Here is a 21,531-nt window from a genome sequence, read left to right on the forward strand (position 1 = left end):
GAACCAACCTCGCACAGAGCTGGAGGCGTTATTTTGTGCTTAGGGGACCCTAGCAGCTCGAAACGCAATCAACGTTTCTCGCTGGAGGCGGTCACGTGCCCTTGCGCGCTCCCGCGTCGACCGCCGCGCTCCCCTGGCCTCTGGCGCACGCGCGTTAGGGCGCCTGCGACCCGGCCGGGTTTCGCGCGCCTGCGTCTCCAGCCTGGAAACGCTGCTGGTGACGCTAGGCCCCGCCCCTCCGGCGCGCTCCTCCCGGAAGTTGCCTGCTGGGACTCGGAACGCGGGCCCCGCAACATCACTGCCCGTGGTAGTGGAGTAGGGTCGGGCCGGATCAGCCGGGCCGGGAGCGTTGGGCCGGAGCTGAGGCTGCGCGTTCGCTAGCACAGAGCCGACCGTGACCCGGTGACCATGGCGGGGCCGCAGCCCTTGGCTCTGCAGCTGGAACAGTTGTTGAACCCGAGACCTCGTGAGGCGGATCCTGAGGCTGACCCGGAGGAGGGTGAGGCCTGACTGGGGCCGGCCACGTGCGGGCCGCTGGTGCTCCGGCCTGCTCTCCTTCCCTTTACACTGGGGAAGATTGTCTCTCGGGAGGGTTGACCCCTCGAGGGGTGAAGGATGACGCGAGCTGTAAACGCGCATTCTAGACTCAGGGGGTGGGCCGGACACACGGACCCCGGCGGGCAGTTGCTGCAGGGAGCCACTGGCAGCCCACGGGTAGTTGTTTAGGATACCGTGTCTGGTATTACCTTACAAAGAAGAAAGAAGTCCGAGGAGTTTCGGGGTTTTTGTGTGCTGAAAACCGACTGCCTTTAAAAACTTGCTTCGAAAGTGGAAAAGTGGGACCATCTCGTGCTGCTTAAGCATGTTTAGGTCTTAAGACATTTGCCCACATTCTGATGACAGACTGGTTCTCCTTAAGCCTGTTCTGAGACTAGCTGTACTGCCGTGCGTTAGACTTGAGCCAGAGAGGTGTGAGGAAGCTTTTTGAGTCTTGGTGTAGGAATATCAGGGGAGGGGACTGAGATTTATCTCAGTGACGATAACTGGAGGGGTGGGTGGGAGTGGCTGGAACTCTATGACTGATTAATATTGGAGTGACTGCCATATATTGAGGAAAAGTTAAGGTCTGTGGGCATGTAGCAGACAAACTTGAAGGCCTGGATTTAATCTTCAGAACCTCCAAAAAAAGAAAGAAAGAAAAACAGATAAAAACGCCATGGAAAAGGAAGGAAGAGTCAGACTAGATTTATAGGATCCAAGGCATAAGAACATGTCTAATAGTAGGTGTAGTGGGCTAGCAGTCTGTCTGGAAACCAGAAAGCAGCATGTTAATAGTCTCCCTAGAAACCAGAAGTAAACTCCCTATTCCTGTAAGTTAATGGAGATTTTAGAGAGAACACTGAATGAATTGAGGGCTGGGGATGGAGCCCAGTCGGTAAGAGTACTCAGCACAGGAAGGTGGGATGTGGGGTTGAAATGCTTTAATTGGGTTCCTATTGAAGTGTTTTTCTAACCCAAGCTTCTGTTTTCCTCCCTCCCCCACAGCCACAAGAGCCAGAGTGATTGACAGGTTTGATGAAGGTGAGGAGGAGGAAGGTGACCAGGCAGTGAGTAGCATTAGAAAATTGGCATCATCCTCCCTCCTAGACACAGACAAAAGGTATTCTGGCAAGACCACTTCTCGGAAAGCTTGGAAAGAAGACCACTGGGAGCAGACTCTGCCAAGTTCATCTGGTGAGTAGACACACATGGAACTCTTCTGTTGCCCTAGTTTTGCATGGTTAAACTGTTTTGTTTCTGGATACTTTCTGAAAGTCTGTCTTTCTACTTATTTTAGGAGAGACCATTGAATTGGTAATCGGAAGGGCCTCAGGTCACCATTTCACTTTAAAAATCCTAAAGCCCAGTTAGGCATGCTCCTGTTATATTAGAACGAGGGGAGATTGAGGCAGGAGAATTGGGAGTTCAAGGTCATCCTGTATGACTACATAGTTTTGTGCTAGCTTGAGCTACCCCCAAGATCCTGTCCAAAGAATAAACAAAAAGAAATGCAAAACTCAAGATTACCAGGTTCAAATTAATGGTTTACGCTAAAATGAGTGGAAAAATGGGCAGTGTGTAATGGGTATTGGTAGGGCTATGTGTTTAAAAAAAAAGTCAGATTTGCATATTGCGTTTATATTTTGACCTTTTTTGTTTTTCAGGTCTTATACTGATTTTCAGTGTATTAGTTATTCATGAAACTGACTTTTTGTCATTGTAAATGATAGCATAATACTTCTGTCTTTCCCGAGAGCTTACAGTTTTAAGCAGTAGTACATTTCTCAAGGTGGAGGAAATATCTGCATATGGGTATTGAGAGGATGCCATTTGTTTTCCTTTAGAGAGGTCAGTGGAGCTTTATTGAGAATACACTGATGATATCCCAGGAACGTCATTCAGGTTATTCTATGTCTGAGTCAGTCCTTGGTGGAGTTCTAGGAGCTTAACAGGCTAGAGGGTCAGTCATGAGACAATATAATATTTATTGAGTTCTCACCATGTGTCAGGCACTACTATAAGTCCTGAGAACCTGGGACACAGTTTCTTCAAATATTTCCATTAGGCCCAGTGATTAACAGTGCTTTCTCTCGATGGACCCAGGTTAGATTCTCAGCACCCACATGGATGTTCACAACTATCCATGAATTTGGTTCCTCTGTAGGCGCCAGAGGTTCACGTACATACATGCAGGCAAAACAAGACATAAATAAATCTTAAAAAAAAAAAAGGTAAAAATACTATCATTGTCATTTGACTCTTTCCAGTATCCCAAGAAGTTGATATTATTTCTTCTCATGTTACATTAGTTAAGTAAAAGTGATATAGCTGCTAAGTAGAAGAGCCAGAATTCAAATGAAAGCAGGCTTATTCTAACATCTACGCTGTGTTGCATGAATATCTTTTAGTTTGAGAAATGGCTAAACTGAAAAGGATTGTTTTACTGATTTTTCACTTAGCTTTTGTGTTTTTAATTTTGACAGCTTGTCTGAGACTTTTTAAGTTTAGATGTATGTGTGTATTTATTTTTTCCCTTGAGACAGGGTCTTGAAAGGTGTGGTGGTGTATGCCATTAATCTCAACACTTGAGAGGAAGAAGCAGGTGATTTTCTGAGTTCAAGGCCAGCCTGATCTTTCCAGCAAGTTCCTGGCCAGCGAGGGTTATACATACAGTAAGACCCTGTCTCAAAAAGAACTTAGGACATGGTCTTGCCATGTATCTCTGGCTGGCCTGGAACTTGCTATGTAGACCAGGCTGGGATTAGATGTATGCGTGACCATAGCCAGCAAGTCTAAGTACATTTTTTGAAAGATGTACCAAGGACTTAGGTTTTTATAAACTCTTTATTTTACTTAGTTGTTGCTAATTTGTTTACTATATCCAATAAATCATGCTTGTTATACTTTCGTGTTTTACTACAGAAGAGGTTAGATAAACAGTACAAAATCTCTAAATGTCAGATGATGACCCCGAGAACCTTAATTGGCACTCATCAACTGTAAGATTAAGTTTAGATTCCTTCCCTTCAAAAACAGGACTGGTCCTGATTTATGTGCCTCCATTTTCCCACTTTTTTTTTTGCGTCTGTACTTTTGTTCTTTTCCTTACCTTTTGTCAGTTTGATGAGCTATTTCTTATGTTTCCTAAGTAAATTTACAATGTCTCTACATAAGCCATCTTTAACCTTTTCCTAGAAGGTCAGGTGGTTCCTTTTCTTCTTTTAGGGAAGATGGGGATTGGAGTGTGGGAAGGAGACAGGAAATTGTTTTATAGTCCTGATGGGCCTAAAACATGCTATATGTGCACAAAGCTGGCCTTGAACTTGCTTTTGATTCTTCTGCCTCTGCCTTCCAAATGTTGGGATTACAGATATGTGCCAGGTTGATATTTTATATACTTTTTTTTCTGTACACAATCAAGAGCAAAGAGAGAGAATGAATACATCTTTGCTTGCTTGCTCTCTCCTATCTAGCCAGCTTTTTCTTGTCTCACATTGTTAGGACTCTCTGCCTAGGGAATGGTGCTGCCTACAATGGACTAGTTCTTTCTACATCAATTAATAATCAAAATAATCCCCCCAGTCATGTCTACAGATTAACCTGTTTTACATAATTCCCCATTGAAGACTTTCTTGCCAGAGCTGGACATGATGGTGCATGCCTTTTTAATACCTGCACTCAGGAGACAGAGGCCAGTGAGTCTCACCTGAGTTTTGGGTCAGCCTTGTCTACATAGTAAGTTCCATGCTAGCCAGGAATATATAGCGAGACCCTACCTCCTTTCTTATCAGGTGATCTTAAGTTGTATCAGATTGACAGTTAAAACTAACCAACGTAATCCACCCCATGTCAATTTAACATATAGACTTTAAGCCATAACTTTTATATCTTGTCCCTAACGTCTTATATTAGTATTATAAAAGACAATTCAACTCCAAAAAGCCCTCAAAATCTTTAAAAATATCGACACTTTAAAAGTCCAAAGTCTTTTGACTCTGTGCTTCTGTAATAAACAGATACTTAGCCAGCATAGCGGATATTAAAATCTTTTCTTAGTGTTGATGGCTGGTACATGATAGGTGCTTGGTATGTGTGTGCATTTGGAATAGCTAATGATAAACTAGTTTTTTTTCAGATGTAGCTTAGGAAAAACTGGTCTAATTCCCAAACACCAGTTGAATTTTTTATTTTTTATTTTTTTGAGCAAGTTCTCACTGTGTAGCCCTGGATGGTTTAGTACTCACTGTGTAAGCTAAGTTGGACTTGAACTCACAGCAGTCTGCCTGCCTCAACCTCTTGGGTACTGAGATTATAGTCATGAGCCACCATGGCTGGTGTAATGTTTTTTCAAAGTACTTTTTATTTTTTCCTGAATTATACCTTTGGTGGTCTGTGTCTTCACTATATTTCGTTTCTTTCCTTCCTTCCTTCCTTCCTTCCTTCCTTCCTTCCTTCCTTCCTTCCTTTCTTTCTTTCTTCCTTCCTTTCTTTTTTTTCTTTTCTTTTCTTTTTTTTTTTTTGAGACTAGGTTTCCCTAGTTGTCCTGGACTTGTTTTTGTAGACCAGGCTGGCCTCAAACTCATAGAGATCCACTTGCCTCTGCCTCCCAAGAGGCATGTATGCCACCATGCCCAGCCACTATATTTCTTTAGGTTAAATTGTATTCTGTTTGTTTTTGTTTCCCTTACCATTGTAGAGATAGTGGATATATAGTAACTGGTCAGTTGAATAGAACACAGTAACATATTTGCTCTTTCATAGTAGATCACACAGATTGAGATGAAAGATGTGGTGTAGTATTTTTCTCTAGTTAACTCCCTCCCTCTCTTTTTTCTTATGATTTAGACAAGGAACTGTCTGATGAAGAAGGATCTGGAGATGAAGATTCAGAGGGCCTGGGCCTGGAGGAATCAGAGGAAGAGGAACCAAGTGCTGCTGAGGAAGAGGATGCTGAGGATGATGTTCCCCCTGAGATGAGCAGTCCGAACCAGAAAAAGGGCAGAAGGTGTTCTCAAGAAATGCCAAGGTTCAGTTTCCAGAACATTAGTGATTTTGAGAAATTTACAGAAGGAATGGATGACCTTGGGAGCAGTGAGGAGGAGGAAGATGAAGGGGAAGAGAGTGGCGTGGAAGAAGGAGATGTTGAAGAAGACTTAGAAGTTAAGAGTGAGGAAGACAGGGAAGAAGACAAGAACAGTGAAGATGATGGTGTGGTGATGACCTTCTCCAGTGTCAAAGTTTCTGAGGAAGTGGAGAAAGGAAGAGCTGTGAAGAATCAGATAGGTGCGTGTGTGCTTTTGCTGCTTGCTTTTTTGTTTCAGTTTCAACATTTGTCTGCATTTTGGTTTTGGTTGTCCTGTTTCTCCCGCATACTTCCAGTTAGTCTGTGGCATGCTGCACCAGAGGCCTGCACCCCGGTTCCTATTTAGCTGCTTAGCAGGCTCTGCACTAGTCCTTGTAGGAGGTTGAAGAGGAGAGTGCTCTCTCCTTTTGTCAAGCGTTAATGTTTCCTCTCTCAGCAAGTATTTCCACCCAAGAGAGAATTTATGCTCTAGAATGAAGAATGTTTCTGGCATAAAGGTCATAAAGCATGCTGTTTGAGATTGGTGTTGCATCTTGCCCTTCTTCAGTACCCAACCCAGAAAGATTTTATGACTCAGGGATGTCCTCTTTTACTCTATTCTTCAGCATTGTGGGACCAGCTCTTGGAAGGAAGGATCAAACTACAAAAAGCTCTGTTGACAACCAATCAGTTGCCTCAACCAGATGTTTTCCCTGTCTTCAAGGACAAAGGTGGCCCAGAATTTGCCAGTGCGCTAAAAAATAGTAAGAATACTCATATCATTTTGGGGTGTACTGGGTTGGATGTGAAAAAAATGACTTTAATATATAATATCTGTTTCAGTTCTTTGTTTATATTTGATCTTATAAAAAAACTTAAGTAATCAACTATTCTTCTAAAAATAGCAGTATAACCCATTATCAAAGGAGACAACTTTAAAGTTGGTCAGGTGCTTAAGCCATGTCATGATAGCATTCACCATCCTTCCCTTAGTGTTTTGAGTTCAATCTTTTTTGGGGGTGGGGTGGGGGGATAACAAGATTTCTGTGAGTATCCTGGCTGTCCTAGAATTCAATCTGTAGGCGAGGCTGGCCTCAAACTCAGAGATCTGCCTGCCTTTGTCTCCCAGGTGTTGGAATGAAAGAGGTGCACCACCACTCCTGAGTTACTTCTTAAATTCTTAGGGAAAAAGTTTTGAAAACCTACAGATAGAGAACAAAAGGGAGAGAGAGACTGAGCAAATAAACTCAGTCCTTATGCTGGTTGTGCCATGTGCTTAAAGGATGTGGCTCTCTGTTAGGGAGGGCTTTAGAATAAGTTAAATGGCATTATTCCTGTCTTTTCCTTTGGGTAACAAAGAGTGAGGAAAGAGAAAGACTGCATTGAAAGAATACATTTTGGAAGCAGATTACTGAGCTATAAACTAATTCTAGAGTGGAAAAGAATTTCGAGGTTACCTGGTTCTTAATTCCTTTCCATTACAGATGAGGAAACCAGAGAGTGGCCCACCCAAAGAGTTTGCTGTAAAGCAGCTGTAAAAATTCCAGCTTTTCTTCTTAGACTAGGAGTCTTCCTCACCACATTGCCTCCCGTATGTCCAGTGGCTCCAGAGTTCTGGGGCACAGGGAATGTGTGCCATTGGTGGCATGGATATTCCTAACTTGTATGCTGAGTAAGATGTTTCCATTTGCTTTTCAAACTTAGAGCTGGACGTATTGCCTGCAGTCCTCAGTACTTAGGAGGCAGTGGAAGAGTATCCTTTGAGCTTCGGGATTTAAGGGCATGCTGAGCAACATTGCCAAATTACCTTTGCCCAAACAAAAACCCAGAACCCCCCAAAATCCCTGAAAACCAAAATAGAACCTTTTATAGTAAGGAGTTAGATTTGGAAGAGAACTGAGGACATCTGGTTTAGTATTGTGTCTAAATAGAGTCACTTGAAAATAATTCAGGATTCATAGGTGCAACTTTGAGGACAGCGACTTCTTTTTTTGAGATAGAGTCATACTTTGGCTGGCCTCACAGACGTCTACCTTGTACTTTCCAGTGCCAGGATTAAAAGGCCACCACATCTAGCATAAGCATTTCTTTTGAAGGAGGATATGTGTCCTAAAGACAGTTTTATTTTTGAGGCCTTCCATACTCAAAGTTTGTTTTCTGTGAAATCTAGGCAGCCCTTTCTGGAACAAAATATGTGTTGTGAGGTCTTTAAAAGAAAAGATCCCACCTGGCCCCCTCTCCTCCCTAAATACATGACAGACTTCTTTTTTAGAATTTTAGAGTACTTCTTTGCTATATTTAATGCCCTAGTATCCTCATTTCTAAGATGCCTTGGGTAAGACCTAAACTACTCTAGATTAAATGTCTTAAACATTTTATAGTAAGATCTTTTTCATTTGTTACTTAATAGTTTTCTTACATGAATGCTTATAAACATTCATTTTAAAGTACAGATATTTTCTGGGTCAACAGCACATACTTAATTTCTTCAGTCACTTGAATTTTACTTTAATTCAGCTTTATATAGTTCTGATCTTTCTAATCCTTTACACTTAACCAGTTGCCTCCTACTAGTGAACTTCAGTCATTCAAAAGTCTAACTCTGACAGTGTGTAGAAGAGGGAGAAGGAAGAAGTGTTTGTTTGGTATTACATTCTGAGAGGATAAGAATCTGATAACCAGAATTTCTATGCAACTTAAGGCAGGAGGTTTTTTGTTTTTTTTTTGCTTTCATCTTCTTATGACAGTATGACTTAATAAGTTATATGCACCCCTGTCTGCATGGTTTTCAAAACAATTTCTTGGGTATATTATTCTGAGTAACCAGTTTGTATAGTTCAATTATAGTTGGTATGAAACAGGCTGAATTTATACCAGTTCAGAGTCTAATTCACTTTGCTTTTGCTTTAGTAGTTTTTTTGTTTTTTGTTGTTTTTTTTTTTTTCTCCTGAGACAAAGTCTCACTGAATAACCCTGGCTGGCCTGGGTACTATGTAGATCAGGCTGGTTTCAAACTTAGATCCACCTGCCCTTGCCACCTGAAATGGGATTAAAGGAATGTCTGGTCTGCTTAGTCTTACAGGACAGCCTGGGTTTGTTTAATTTTAGAGAGGTCTCCTGTACCCCAGCCTGGCTTTGGACTAGCTGTGTAGTAGAAGATAACTTTGAACTCCTAATTCTCCTGCTTCCACCTCTCAAATGCAGGATTATTTAATCTTTTTATGTTATTTTTTTGAGAGTGTGTTCTCATATACCCAGGCTGTCCTCAAAGTTGTTGTGTAGTTAAGGATATACTTGAACTTCTGATCTTCCTGCCCTCATCTCTCTAGTGCTGGGGTTATAGGCATGTGTGCTACCATGTCTACAGTGCGAGTACCTAACATTCTGCCTGGTTAGAAACCATCTCAGCAGTTGATTGACACTCTCTGGTCTTGGGCAGGTTACTGCACAGTAAGATATGGCTAATAAGGTTGTGAGGATTAAAGGACATAATCAGTGTAGAGCATCCTAGCTGTACAGTGTCTGGCACACATTCCATCATAATAATTAGGTCCCAGGGTTATCTTTTTCTGTTGAGAGACGTGTGACAATGTTTACTATGTGAATGGGTCTCATTGGTATAACTAACCATCATCCCCACTGTTTTCAGTGTTTTTATAATTTTCTTGCTAGCATTCAGAATCCCCGTGTAGTTGAAGGCACTTATTGTCTATGGTATAGTCTACTGTAGTACTAGTAAACCTTGGCCTCTTCTGCTACTGTGGAAAGGTAGGTTGATAGTCATTTCCTTACTGCCTTGCAGAAACATTCAATGAAGTATTTTCTTTTTTGAAATTTGTTATTATTTGTGTGTGTGTGAGAGAGAGAGAGAGAATGAAAACATGCAATATGGAGCAAACAAGCACAATATTCCACAGCCTATATGTGAAGGTCAGAGAACTTTATGGAATTTCTTGTCTCCTTCTACCTTTATGTGGGTTCTAGGAATAGATTTCAGCTCATCAGACTTACAGTACAAGTACTTTTGCCTACTGAGCCATCTCACTCCAGGCTTGAAGTAATTTTCTGGGGCTTTGGTGACTCCAAATACAGTCTTTGGGTTCTCCTACTTTTCTGATCTCTTTACAAGCTTTTTAAGTATATATAAGATTTTTAATTTTTAACATTACAGGTGTATGTGTGCATTTGTACACACGAATGCAGGTACCTCTGGAGGCCAAAATGGGGCATCAGATCCCTGGCTGGAGTTACAGGCAATTGTGAGCCACCTGACTTGGGTGCTGGGAACTGAACTCCGGTCCTGTAGGAGTAGTAAATGCTCTTTACCTCTGAGACATCTCTTCATCCCTCACACTCTCTTCTCTCTACCAGTGTAAACTGCAATGAATACAGGATTCTGTCTTAGGTTGTATGTACTCAGTTTATGTTTTCCTTGCTTGATCATTTGCTCTCAGAGTTTTCCTGATAGCTTTTAAAGCAGACTTGTAGCAATAGTTTAGGACTATAGACTCCTGAGAACCAAGTCTGCACCTTCAGCCCTTCAAAATCTACTTTTCAGAAACGCAACAAATATTTCCTTGCCTTTACTAGTACTTACACTTAGTCTCCAGGCATCTTGCTGTTACATGTTGGCAATTTTAGCTCTTGAACTGTGTAGTGACTTCCTAGTGGCTGTGTAAGATTCAGCTGTAGAGTAACCTTAACAAAATTAAGGGATATTCTTTACACAAAGCTACTTCTTACACCGTCAGAAATTAGACCTTTTATGTTGGTGACAGTGTTGTGTAAGGAAGAAGGCAGATAAATTATACATACTACATTATGTATTATGTACATTAAAGTAGGAAGGAGAGTACAGTGAGCCCACATTTACTGTAACTAGCTTAAGTAAGTTAACTCAAGCCAATCTTCTGTATCTAACTTTATACTGCCAACTTCTTCTGAAACATTGTAAATAGTGTATGTTCTCATTTTTTGAGTAAATTTTTCAGCATGCATGGCTAAAAGATATAAATTCAAAAAGTTTTTAAAAAAGATGTATTCATTTTATGCTTTCTCTTATTATTCATTTTTTGTGCCTGCATGTATTTATGTGCACCACATGCATGCTTGGTGTCTTTGGAGGCAAGAAGAGGGCATTGGCTCTCGCGGTACTGGATTTATGTACAGTTGTGAGCCACCATGGGGTTCTAGAAGTCAAACCTAGGTCCTCTGCAAGAGCAGCATGTGCTCTTAACCACTGAACTACTCTTTAGCCCAAAAATCGTATTACTAGCTGAATGTGTACCCTCCCTTTAATTCTAGTGGATCTTTGAGTTCCAGGTCAGCCTTGTCTATATAACAAGCTCCAGGATTGTCAGGCCTACTTAGTGAGACCCTGTCTCAAAAAAAAAAAAAAAAAAATTCTTTTAGTCATTATTCCACATAAAAATATTGGCAAGTTTGTTAACAGCGCTAGGAAATGAACCCAGTACCTTGTGCATGCTAACAACTTCTCAGTCACTGAACTATACCTTCGTTGAGCAGTTAATTTTTAACAAGAATGGCTGACTTGGACAGATGGAGAATTAAGAGCATTTCTGTAGCAGGGACTGTGATGTCTTCCCAGAGTTTGCTATACAGTTTTAAATGAAGTGATTATAGAAAGCTAAATTTTAACCATACAAAGTTGACCTTTTAGTCAAATGCATGTTATTAATGTGTTTAATGAGATGCATTACAAACTGCAGTGTGTACCATGTTTTATTATAGGTCTAAAATGCAGTATCATTAAAGACCTTTAATAGAACAATGGTTGACATTTTGATATTTCCCATAAGCAAAACACCCAGGAACACGGTATAATGTAAAGGAAATGTGGAGGAAGTTAGGATTTTTTACTTGTCTAAGAGTTTAAAAACAAATTCTATTAGTAAAGTGTGTTTTCTTTGTTCCCTTAATTTTCCTACTTCTAATTTATGTTCACTTCCCTCATTGTTTTGTGACCCTTTTCCCAAGACCCTTAATAATTTTGAGTTGAATATATATATTTTTTGTTGTTTTATTTTGTTTTTAGAGACAGTGTCTCACTATATAGTCCTGGCTGTCCTACAACTGGCTGTGTAGACCAATCTGGCCTTGAACTCGAAAAGATAATCCTGCCTCTGCTTCCTGGGTGCTGGGATAAAGGCATGAGTCACCACAATCTGCTGAATAGACTAACAACCTTTTTTTTTTTTAAATTAGGTATCTTTTGAAATGTTGTTTTTATTAGATATATTTATTTTATGTCTGTGAGTATTTAGGTGCACCCTGTGTGTGTAGTGCCTACTTAGGTCAGAAGAGGATGTTGGATCTGCTGGAATTAGAACTACAGATGGTTGTGAGCCACCATGTGGGTGCTGGAAACTAAACCCTGGTCCTCTGAAAGAGTAACAAGTGTTCTTACTGGATGAACCATTGCTCAGGCCATGTGGACTAACATATTTAATACTAATTTGACCTCAGCACTTAGAGAATGGCATTTTCTTGGGGCTGGGCAGGTGGCTGAGCAGGTGGAGGTGCTTGGCACCTAGCTTACTGACCTGAATTCAGTTCCTGGAGCCCATAGGGTATAGAGAGAACATGTACTACCTCAACAATAAATAAATGTTAATAACTGTTCATTAAAATAAATGAAGTTTTCAAATTTGAATAAATCATGGAAAGTCATGGAATTGTGTTAAACAATATTTTTATTTTATTTTTAGAGTTTTATTTATTTTATTTTTGTTTTTTCATGACAGGGTTTTTCTGGGTAGCCCTGGCTGTCCTGGAAGACCAGGCTGTCCTGTAGACCATGCTGGCCTTGAACTCAGAGATCTGCTTGCCTCTGCCTGCTGGATGCTGGGATTAAAATCACTGCCTCCTAGTGAGTTTTATTTTTAAGTAGACTGTGCATTTACATAGTTCAAAAGATGATACAGAAAGCTTTCATGCTGGTGCACGCCTTTAATTCCAGTCCTCAGCAGGCAGTTGCCAGATCTGTGAATTTCAGGCCAGCCTGGTCTACAGATCAAGTTCCAGGACAGCTAGAGCTGTCTCTAAAAACAACAACAAAACCAAAATGCTAGAAACTATATTCAGTGAAACTTTTCACCTCTGTATTATTTGATTTCTTGTTCTTTAAGCAATCAGTAGTGTCAATGACGCAAACCCTTCCTTCTCGCATCCCTCTTTTTTTTTTAAGATTTATTTATTATTTATACAACATTCTGCCTGCACACCAGATCTTACTATAGATGGTTCTGAGCCACCATGTGGTTGCTGGGAATTGAACTTCGGAAGAACAGTGAGTGTTCTTAATCTCTGAGCCATCTCTCCAGCCCATCCCTCATTTTTTTTTTTAAGTTTAATAATAAAAGTGTAATAGAATGAGTATGATATCTTACATTTCAGACAAAACCTTGAAATGACTGATTAACATCAGACTGGTAGTTTTATGGAAATATTTGTCTGTCATATAAACTTAACATTAAGTACAAAGGCTCCCTATCAATATTGTTATTTTTTGAGACAGACTCTCATAGCTCCAATTGGTTTCAAACTCACTTTATGTCTTGAATTCCTGATCCTCTGGCTTCTGTTTCTCAAATTCTCAGAGTACAGGTGTGTGCCACCAAAGTCCAGTTGGCTCCACTCTTTATATTTCTTCCTCCCTCTCTTCTTCCTTCTCTCCATCCTTCTCTTTTTCTGTGTGTGTGCACTTCTGTGTGTATCTGTCTACCTGCCAATTCTAAGGGACAAGACCAAAGATGAGGGTCTAGGACATTTACAACAGCAGATACTTTGTTCTTGTATTCCCATCTGGTGCAGACATCATACCCATCACGTTGTACGTATATTGCAAGCCCTCTATTGCTGACTGCATTTCCAGCTCTCCTTGTCTTCCTCTTCTTTCTTTTTTATTTATGTATTTTATGTATGGAGGTGTTTTGTCTCCATGTGTGTCTGCACACAGAAGAGGGCATTGGATCCCATGGGACTACTTTTTGTAGATAGGAGCTAGAGCTGTGATCTGTTACAAATTTTCTGTCTAGCTGTGTCATAAACCTGGATTTTCAGGGTTTGATTTGTGGTAACATTGGCAGAAGAGATGTCAGAGACCATGGAGCTCTGTGACTGGTCAGTGGGAAAGCCGCTTTTCTGCTACACTGCCTACCATTGGAAAGTTGATGGCCCACTCTGACTGCTCCCTGGGCTGCAGTGGTGGCACCCCCAAGGCAGCTGCTGAGTACATAGTTGTGGGTAGTGGTTCCCCCATGCTGGGGCCGCTGTCCATGCAGTTTGCCCTCAAAATAAACAAATAAATAAAATGTTAGGGGCTGCAGAGATGGCTGAGATGTTAAGAACACTTGATGCTTTTGCAGAGGACCTGGGTTCTGTTCCTAGCACCTGTATGGTGGCCCACAACCATCTGTAGTTCTAGTTCCAGAGGATCTGATGGCCCTTTTCCAACCCTATAGGTGAATATATGTACATGTTTCCAATAAGTATAATGTGAAAAAATAATGTAACATTACCTCCTTAACACTTGTATTTTCACCAGGCATGATGGTACGTGGAAGAACTTGGAAGGCAGACAGATGGGTGGGTAGACTACATGCTTAGCATGCTCAACGCCTGAGTTCAACCTTCAGCACCACAAAACAACAAAAAAGTTACAAGTAGTCATAGATGCCTATTGATTTGCACAGGGTTAACTTTCTGGAAATGTAACTGCTGGGACAAAGGAATTGTACTTTTTTTTTGGTTTTGTCTTGTTTTAAGGATTTTGGGTTATATTGCCAAGCTGAGCCTTAGAGGAATTGTAGCAATTTAAATTCTTGTCTGTAACACTCCTTTTCCTGCACTCCTTGCCACCACAGGGCATTATTGATCTTTTATTTTTCCTCAGCTGTGGGTGGGAAATGAAGGCAATCATTTTTAGAAAACTTTCCACTTGATATTTACATAATTCTTGTTAACTTGCTTTTACAGAGTAAGCTCTGTTTGGGTAGCTCTTGGGTTCTGTGTAGGAATATTGGTCCCTATGTATGCCTACTTACTTTGCCCAATCTGGTGCATCAGGCATGTATGTTATATTGAAAGTAAGGAGGATTCAGGGGAAAGTGTTATTTCTTCTGTTTCTCCCCAACCCCCTCCATCTGCATGTGTGTGTGCATGCATGCTTCTGTTTCTTAAGAATCAAACCTCAGGGACTGGCACATGTTAGTTTAGTGCTCCTCTGCCCTCAGTGTGGTGGTGTTAGTTTCTTATTCATTGATTCCACCTACTTTGAAAAGATGAGCTTCGGTTTGATCACAGAGCAGTGAGAACTAAGGGCAGCTTAAAAAGTGCTAAAACCAAGCTGGTTGGATGGTTCATTTCCATGGCAGAAAGAATTTTTTCTTCTGGAGAGAGGGTCTCACTATGTAGCCCTGGCTGGCCTGAAATTTAGGCTGGCTTTTAACTTACAGAGATCCACCTGTCTCTGCCTCTGAGTGATTAAAGCCTTGTGAGAAACAGGGTCTCACTATGTAGGCCAGGCTGGCTTTGAACTCTCTGTGAAATCAAAATGGCGTTGAGCTTGTAATTCTTCTGGGAGTACATGTTTGTGCCACCACACCCAGCTTGTAGTAACATTTTTTACCCTCAGGGCTGGGGAGGTAGGTCAGTGGTAGAGTGCTTCTGTAGTATGCACAAGGCCATGTGTTCAACCTCTAGGATTGTAAAAATACAACAGAAACAGTGAGATACTGGGTAATGAAGCACCCTGATGTTTAGTGCTCCACAGTGGGGTTGCTCTTCCACAGTGTTAGTAGTGAAGTAAGGCCCGTTATATTGTTGGTGCCTCTTGATCCGTATATTTAACCAACTTGATTGATTGTATGTGCCTTAAGGCGAGTGTATAAGGGAGACAGAGACAGCCAGACAGACCAGCATAAGCATCTTACTAACTATGGCTTTAGAGTGTAAAATCACAACATGTCTTTTTTGGTACAACATCCCTAAATATAAAAAACAGACTATGTATTGTACTTTCTCAGAGGCAGATCACACTAGTGAACTCAATGACATTCAGGAATTTCTGAGTCATTTTGTCAGAGCTTGGCTTTTGTGTTTTGGCTGCACATTAAGACCTAACTATTGTTGGGATGCTGCTCTACTTTATTATATATTATAGTTATTTTCTTATGGCTTAAAACATACTCTTAAATTGTGTTATTTAAGTAATGCATGAATATGATAAATAGTACAGAAGCATTCAGGAAGACAGTACTTCTTTGCTTACATTCTTATTCCAGGCTTTTGGCAGGGAAAACTTGAACCCCAGGGCCGTTTGGTAGAGTGTGTTAGGCAAATACCCTACCACTGTGCTAAATCTCAAGCCCCTTATTCTGTTTAATTTTACATTTGTTTGTGTATATATATGTAGGGTCTGTTTTGTGCTTCTCTCCCTGCTTAACTCCCCCCCCCCCCCATGTGGGGATCAAACTTAGGGACTGCTAGGCAATATTGAGCCACATCCTACTTTTTTACTTATTTATCCTGTGGTGTGAAGGACAAGAATGTTGCTGACAACTAGGATGGGGATTGACAATTGACTGTTTAATTTAATAGCATGGTGGCTATCTGTGACCTTGATGAGCAGATTCAGTAGAGTGGCCAGGGTTATAGGCTTGACTGGAATGAATCCAAGAGAGAATGGGGAAAAGAATTTGAGGCAACACTGAGAACTCTTTCAAAGGCTGTTGCTTTAAAGGAACAGAGAAATGAAATGTGAGAGAGGATGTAGTCAAGTAAAGAAGTGTTTTGAAGGTGGGAGTATGAGAATGACTCAGCAGAGGGTCATTAGCTGTGTAGAAGAGGACATCTGCATAGCACTGTACTCAAGCAGTAAGTAGAGTTGGGCTGGTGTACTAGAAGAATGCCTTAGAGAGGTGTGTATAAATTAAGTGGGAAGAGAGCATCGTGATAGGCATAAATGGAAAGGAGTCCATAAAAACTGTATTTGGTTCACTTTTTTTTTTTTTTTTAGTAGAGGCAGTAAGGTCACACATAGTCTGAGGAGATAGAAAAATCTCTAATGATATTAAATAGTTGTCCCACTAAAATTTTGTGTTCTCTTCTGTTCATATAACCAGAACCTCAGTGCTTTCTGTGTATGTTGACCATAAGAGTTGAAAATGAGCAGATTACATTATAGTGTTATTATCATCGTATGAGAAGTATAATACTAATTTTTCTGTGTGTGTATGACCTTGGATATTTAGCGGCCAGAGGTTGATGTCAGGATGTCTTCCTCAGTTGCTTCTCTGCGTTTTCAACTAGACTGGCTATTGAGCTTCCAGAATTCACTTGTCTCTGCCTCTCAGTGCTAGGGTCACAGATGTGCACAGCTCTACTGGGTTCTTCATAGGTCCTGGAGATCTGAATTTGTTCTTGTGCTTGAGCAACAAGCACTTTACCCACAGGGTTAATCTTTCCAGACCCTTTATTTTCTTAAAATTAACTATTTTTTTTATTTGTGTGTATGAGTGTTTTGCCTGCATGCAATTATTTGTACTGCATGCATGCGTGGTATTTGTGGAGGTCAGAAGAGGGCATTGAATGAACTATGTGAGTGCTGAGAATATAACTCAGGTCTTCTGGAAGAGTAGCCAGTGCTCTTACCAGCTGACCCACCTTTCTAGACTCTTTTAGGAAAATTTGTTAATTTTATGTGTAAGTGTGAGTGCCTGTATGTGTGTTTGTGCACCATGTGTGCCTGGCGCCTTTGAGGCGGGAAGAGGGTGATTGATCCCCTGACACTGGAGTTATAGGTGGTTATTAGCTGCCTGATACGGGTGCTGGTTGTTTAGCCAGGGTCTTCTGCAAGAACAGCAAATGCCCTTAACTCCTGAGCTGTCTCTAGCTCACAGTGATATATAATTTTTGAATATGAACACATTTCTAGGCTGAAAATTATTTCCTCGGGATGAAAATATCAGCCTGCTTTAGTTTCTTTTTGCTAGTGTAACAAATTACCCAAAGTGTGGCAACCTAACAGTATAGACTTTTTGTCTTACTGCTCTGGAGGTCAGATGTCCTAAAATAAAGGTGTTGGGGGTGGGGTGATGTTTTCAGCTTTTATTGGCTGCCCCTTCCTTGGGTCATGTTTCTCTTTTGTTAATGCATCTATCAGTTCCATGCCTCCCAATTTTTTATTTTTGGCTTATATCTTATTACCTTCCTGCATCCCTCTTATAAGGACCACTTGTTACCTTGGGATCACCTGGCTAATCTCATTTTCTCATCTCACATTTTTCACATATCTGCACAGTACTTTTTGCCATATGAGGCAAAATATGTTTGGAGGTTTTAGAAATTAGTATATGGACAAACGTAGGGGTAGTTATCCAGCCTGCTTTAGTGTAACAGTACTTATTCTACTGCCTTCTTCCAGCCAAGGGTTTTCAGTAAGAAGGTGGATGCTGGTTTATCTCATTGCCCTTGGAGCCCTCCCTTATTTTTGGTGTTCTGTGTGAACAGCAGTGCTTAGCATTAACTAAGTCATTTCATTAGGAAGATCAAAATCCATTTTAGGAAAATCTATTCTAATGTGTCTTTGCTAGTTGCTTCCCTTCCTTCTGGCTGAACTGCTGTCAAGTTCATATGTGTTCTTTAACAGTTGCCTGCATTCTCTGTTTTTATGTTCTGGAAGATTGTTGAATTTAGAAGTTATTTCTGTTTTTCTTTGTTTCTATGACTTTGGGTGAAGCCCAGGGCATGCTAGGCAGGTGCTCTGCCACTGAGCTGTGTCTGCCAGCGCCCCCCTTGTTTTTTCCAAATTTTGCCTTTTAATTACATTTTGAACCTCTGAAAGACCGTTTATTTTCTGACCATCCCTTCCTTATATAATTAATTAGAGTGTATTACAGACATTTAAAACTGCCTTGCTTTTTTTAATAGTCATTTTAGTTCCTAGAATGTATTGTTATTTTCACCAGCTTCTCATACTTGTCTTGGATTTTTTTTTCCTTTTCTTTGAAGTTTTTATCCAAATTATATATGAATATAAGTGAGAGTGCAGTCGTTCTACAGAACTTGTCATGGAAACCATTCATCTGCTGTGCATACCGCCTCTGCCATATGCCACTGTCTTACAAAATAAAGTACAATTTTTAATAATTTTAGTGTGTGTTTTTTAATTTATTTAATTTTATTTTATGTTCATTACTGTAAAGGTGTCAAAAATCCTGGAATTGGGGTTACAGACAGTTGTGAGCTGCCATGTGGGTGCTGGGAATTGAACCCAAGTCCTTTGGAAGAACACACAGCGCTCTTAACCACTGAGCCATCTCTCCAGCCCCTTAGTGTGTTTTTTTATAGGTATGTAAATGTCTTTTTCCAGTTACCATGTTTCTACTTGATTTCTTGAGCTTTAAGCATTTTCTGTAGACTCTACAATCTCAAAGTGAAGATTTAATTCTTGCTCCTGTTACATTCACACATACTTTCTGCCCACACTGTTTATTTGCCCCTTCCTGATAATTGTAATTGGTTAGATCAATATTCAGTACTCAGCTGTGTAAGAACTCTTCACAGCAGATGTTTTGTAAATATATATGTTCTCTTTTCCATACATTGTGCTGTTTTCTAGAGTTAGTGGTTCCATTCATACATCCATCTATACAGATTAGGTATCTGTCTGTTTCTTTATCATCTGTCTGCCTGTCTACCTATCTTCCTGTCTGTCTGTCTGTCTGTCTGTCTGTCTGCCTGCCTCTCTATCTATCTATCTATCTATCTATCTATCTATCTATCTATCTATCTATCTATCTATCTATCTATCTATCTGTCGTCTTACTCTGAAGTCCAGGCTGTCCTGGAACCCACCCTGTAGGCCATACTGGCCTCAAAATTGTGATAATTCTGTAAGAAGTTACCACATCTTGTTTAGTCTTTCATGTTGTATGTGATTCAATTCCTACCTGTTTTCTAGTTGCGTGGATTCCCTTCAGGATTTCAGTTGAAAGTCAGTTGGTGGTACATATCTGAGGTCAGCATCTTAGGACACTAAGGCAGGAGTATCATTTGAAGCCTGGTCTTGAATCAAAAAAAAAAAAGATGTAACAAAATTTTTTTAAATACATTTTTTATTTTATGGGCATAGGTGTTTTGCCTGCACATATACATAATATGTGTTCCTGGTGCCTGAGGAGTCCAGAAGAGGTCATCAGACTTTTTTTTTCTTCCCTTTATTAAAGTTTAAGACACAGCCCTCTATAACTCCAGTTCCGGGGAGATCTGACAGCTTCTTCTGGCCTCCTTGTGCACTAGGTACTCATGTGATATACAGACATGCATATAGGCGAAACATCCATACACAATAAAAATAATAAAATTTAAGAAAAATTAATTACATCAAATAATTTGCTAATTTGTCTTCTCAGAGACATCTTTCCCAGACATTTAAAACTGCACCTCTTTTGGCCTAGCTGTCAGGCTGAGATCTGTCATAACTGCTATGTAGGATTACCTTAGTTTCTTATTTCTGTGGTTAGAAATAAGATGAGAAAGGGAACACAGGATATAGTTTTTTGTTTTGTTTTGTTTTGTTTTTAGATTTTAGTTATCTGCAAACATCTTAAGCCTATTAAATCAGTTACACTTGATTGACTGGGGGCAGAATTCTATGGGGTTCATTTGTCTTCCAGATTCCAGAGTTAGTATTGACAAGGAAGAAACCATTCTGATTCCTGATATTATTGTGCTCCTCTGATTTCTGATATTCGTCTCCCTGGAACTGGAGACTTGGCAAAATTCTGAAATGTTCTCGTTGACTGTCCTAGTGTGAATCTGTTTTCATCGATTGCACAGGTGGTTTGAGGCTTTTATGTCTAGAAACTCTTAGTTTTCAATTCCAGAAAACCATCTTGAAATTACATTATTTTACTTCTTCCTTCTGTGTTTTCTGTTCCTTCTGGGAGACATTTCATCTGGCATTAGAGTGCTGTACAGTTTTCTTTTTCCTTAGCTTTTTTTTTTCCTCCTGTTTCTAAGACATTTCCTAAGTTTTCATACCCTTTTATGAGTTTTTGTTGTTGTTTTTGTTTTTTTTTCTTTTTTTAGTTCTGACTATATTTTTGTCTTATTTCTTGGAGGATGTTTTTTGAAGTGCATTTGTTATTTCTTTCCTTGATCTTACTTTCCCCTTTTGCTTTAACTCTAGTACATGTTAGTATCTTTTTCTCAGGTATTTAGTAACCCTTTGTTTATGCTTGAGTTTTAAGAGTAAAGTACCAAAAATTCGATTAAAAACCTTATATTTTGGATGTAGCTTTGGCCTGTGGCTTCTGTTGTAAAGTGTCTCTGGTGCTGTTTCGGGGGAATCCTCATTGTTAGTGTCTTAGTTAGATTTTAGCCATTATGGACTCATAATATAGAGGAGTTCTTGTCTCCTGTTTGGCTGCCAGCAGTCTAAGAGGTGAGTAGGCTGTGGCTTTTAGCATTCAGAATCTTTTCCTTTTTCTCCTTTCCCTACTGTCCACAGGGTCTTACATAGCCAGGCTGCTGTCAAACTCTTTATAGCTGGCAGTGACTTTGAAACCTTGCTTCTCCTGCTTCCACTTCCCAAGTGTTGGGATGATAGGCATGTGCACCAACCTCTGCTCAAGATCTCAGTCCATTTTTTTTGTGGTAGAATTCAGAATCTTGTGCATGTTATTTACTCATTTTACATCCTATTTATCCATTTACCCAGTAGCTATATCCCAGCCCCTGGAAGTTTATATTCTCCCCTGACCCCTTTAGTTTCTTGACACAGGGTTTCTCAGTGTAGCCGTAGCTGTCCTGGATCTGGCTCTGTAGACCAGGTTGGCCTCAAACTAAGAGATCCACCTGCTGCTGCCTCCCAAGCTCTAGGATTAAAGGCATGCGCCACCACT

The 21,531-nt window shown here is 40.4% G+C and overlaps 1 protein-coding gene across 1 annotated transcript in view; it reads left to right on the plus strand.

The window, feature by feature from the left end:
* Window positions 1-234: 234 nt before the first annotated feature.
* Window positions 235-21,531, plus strand: part of Aatf (apoptosis antagonizing transcription factor) — a 97,511-nt gene continuing 76,214 nt past the window's right edge. Inside the window, exons 1-4 of the mRNA XM_021641461.2 lie at window positions 235-499; window positions 1,546-1,734; window positions 5,386-5,823; window positions 6,229-6,366. Of these exons, the coding sequence (XP_021497136.1) occupies window positions 409-499; window positions 1,546-1,734; window positions 5,386-5,823; window positions 6,229-6,366 (856 nt within the window). The 5' untranslated portion in view covers window positions 235-408. The remainder of the gene's footprint in view (window positions 500-1,545; window positions 1,735-5,385; window positions 5,824-6,228; window positions 6,367-21,531) is intronic.

This window comes from Meriones unguiculatus, chromosome 7 (assembly GCF_030254825.1).
Source record: "Meriones unguiculatus strain TT.TT164.6M chromosome 7, Bangor_MerUng_6.1, whole genome shotgun sequence".
In the NCBI taxonomy this organism is placed as follows: Eukaryota; Metazoa; Chordata; class Mammalia; order Rodentia; family Muridae; genus Meriones; species Meriones unguiculatus.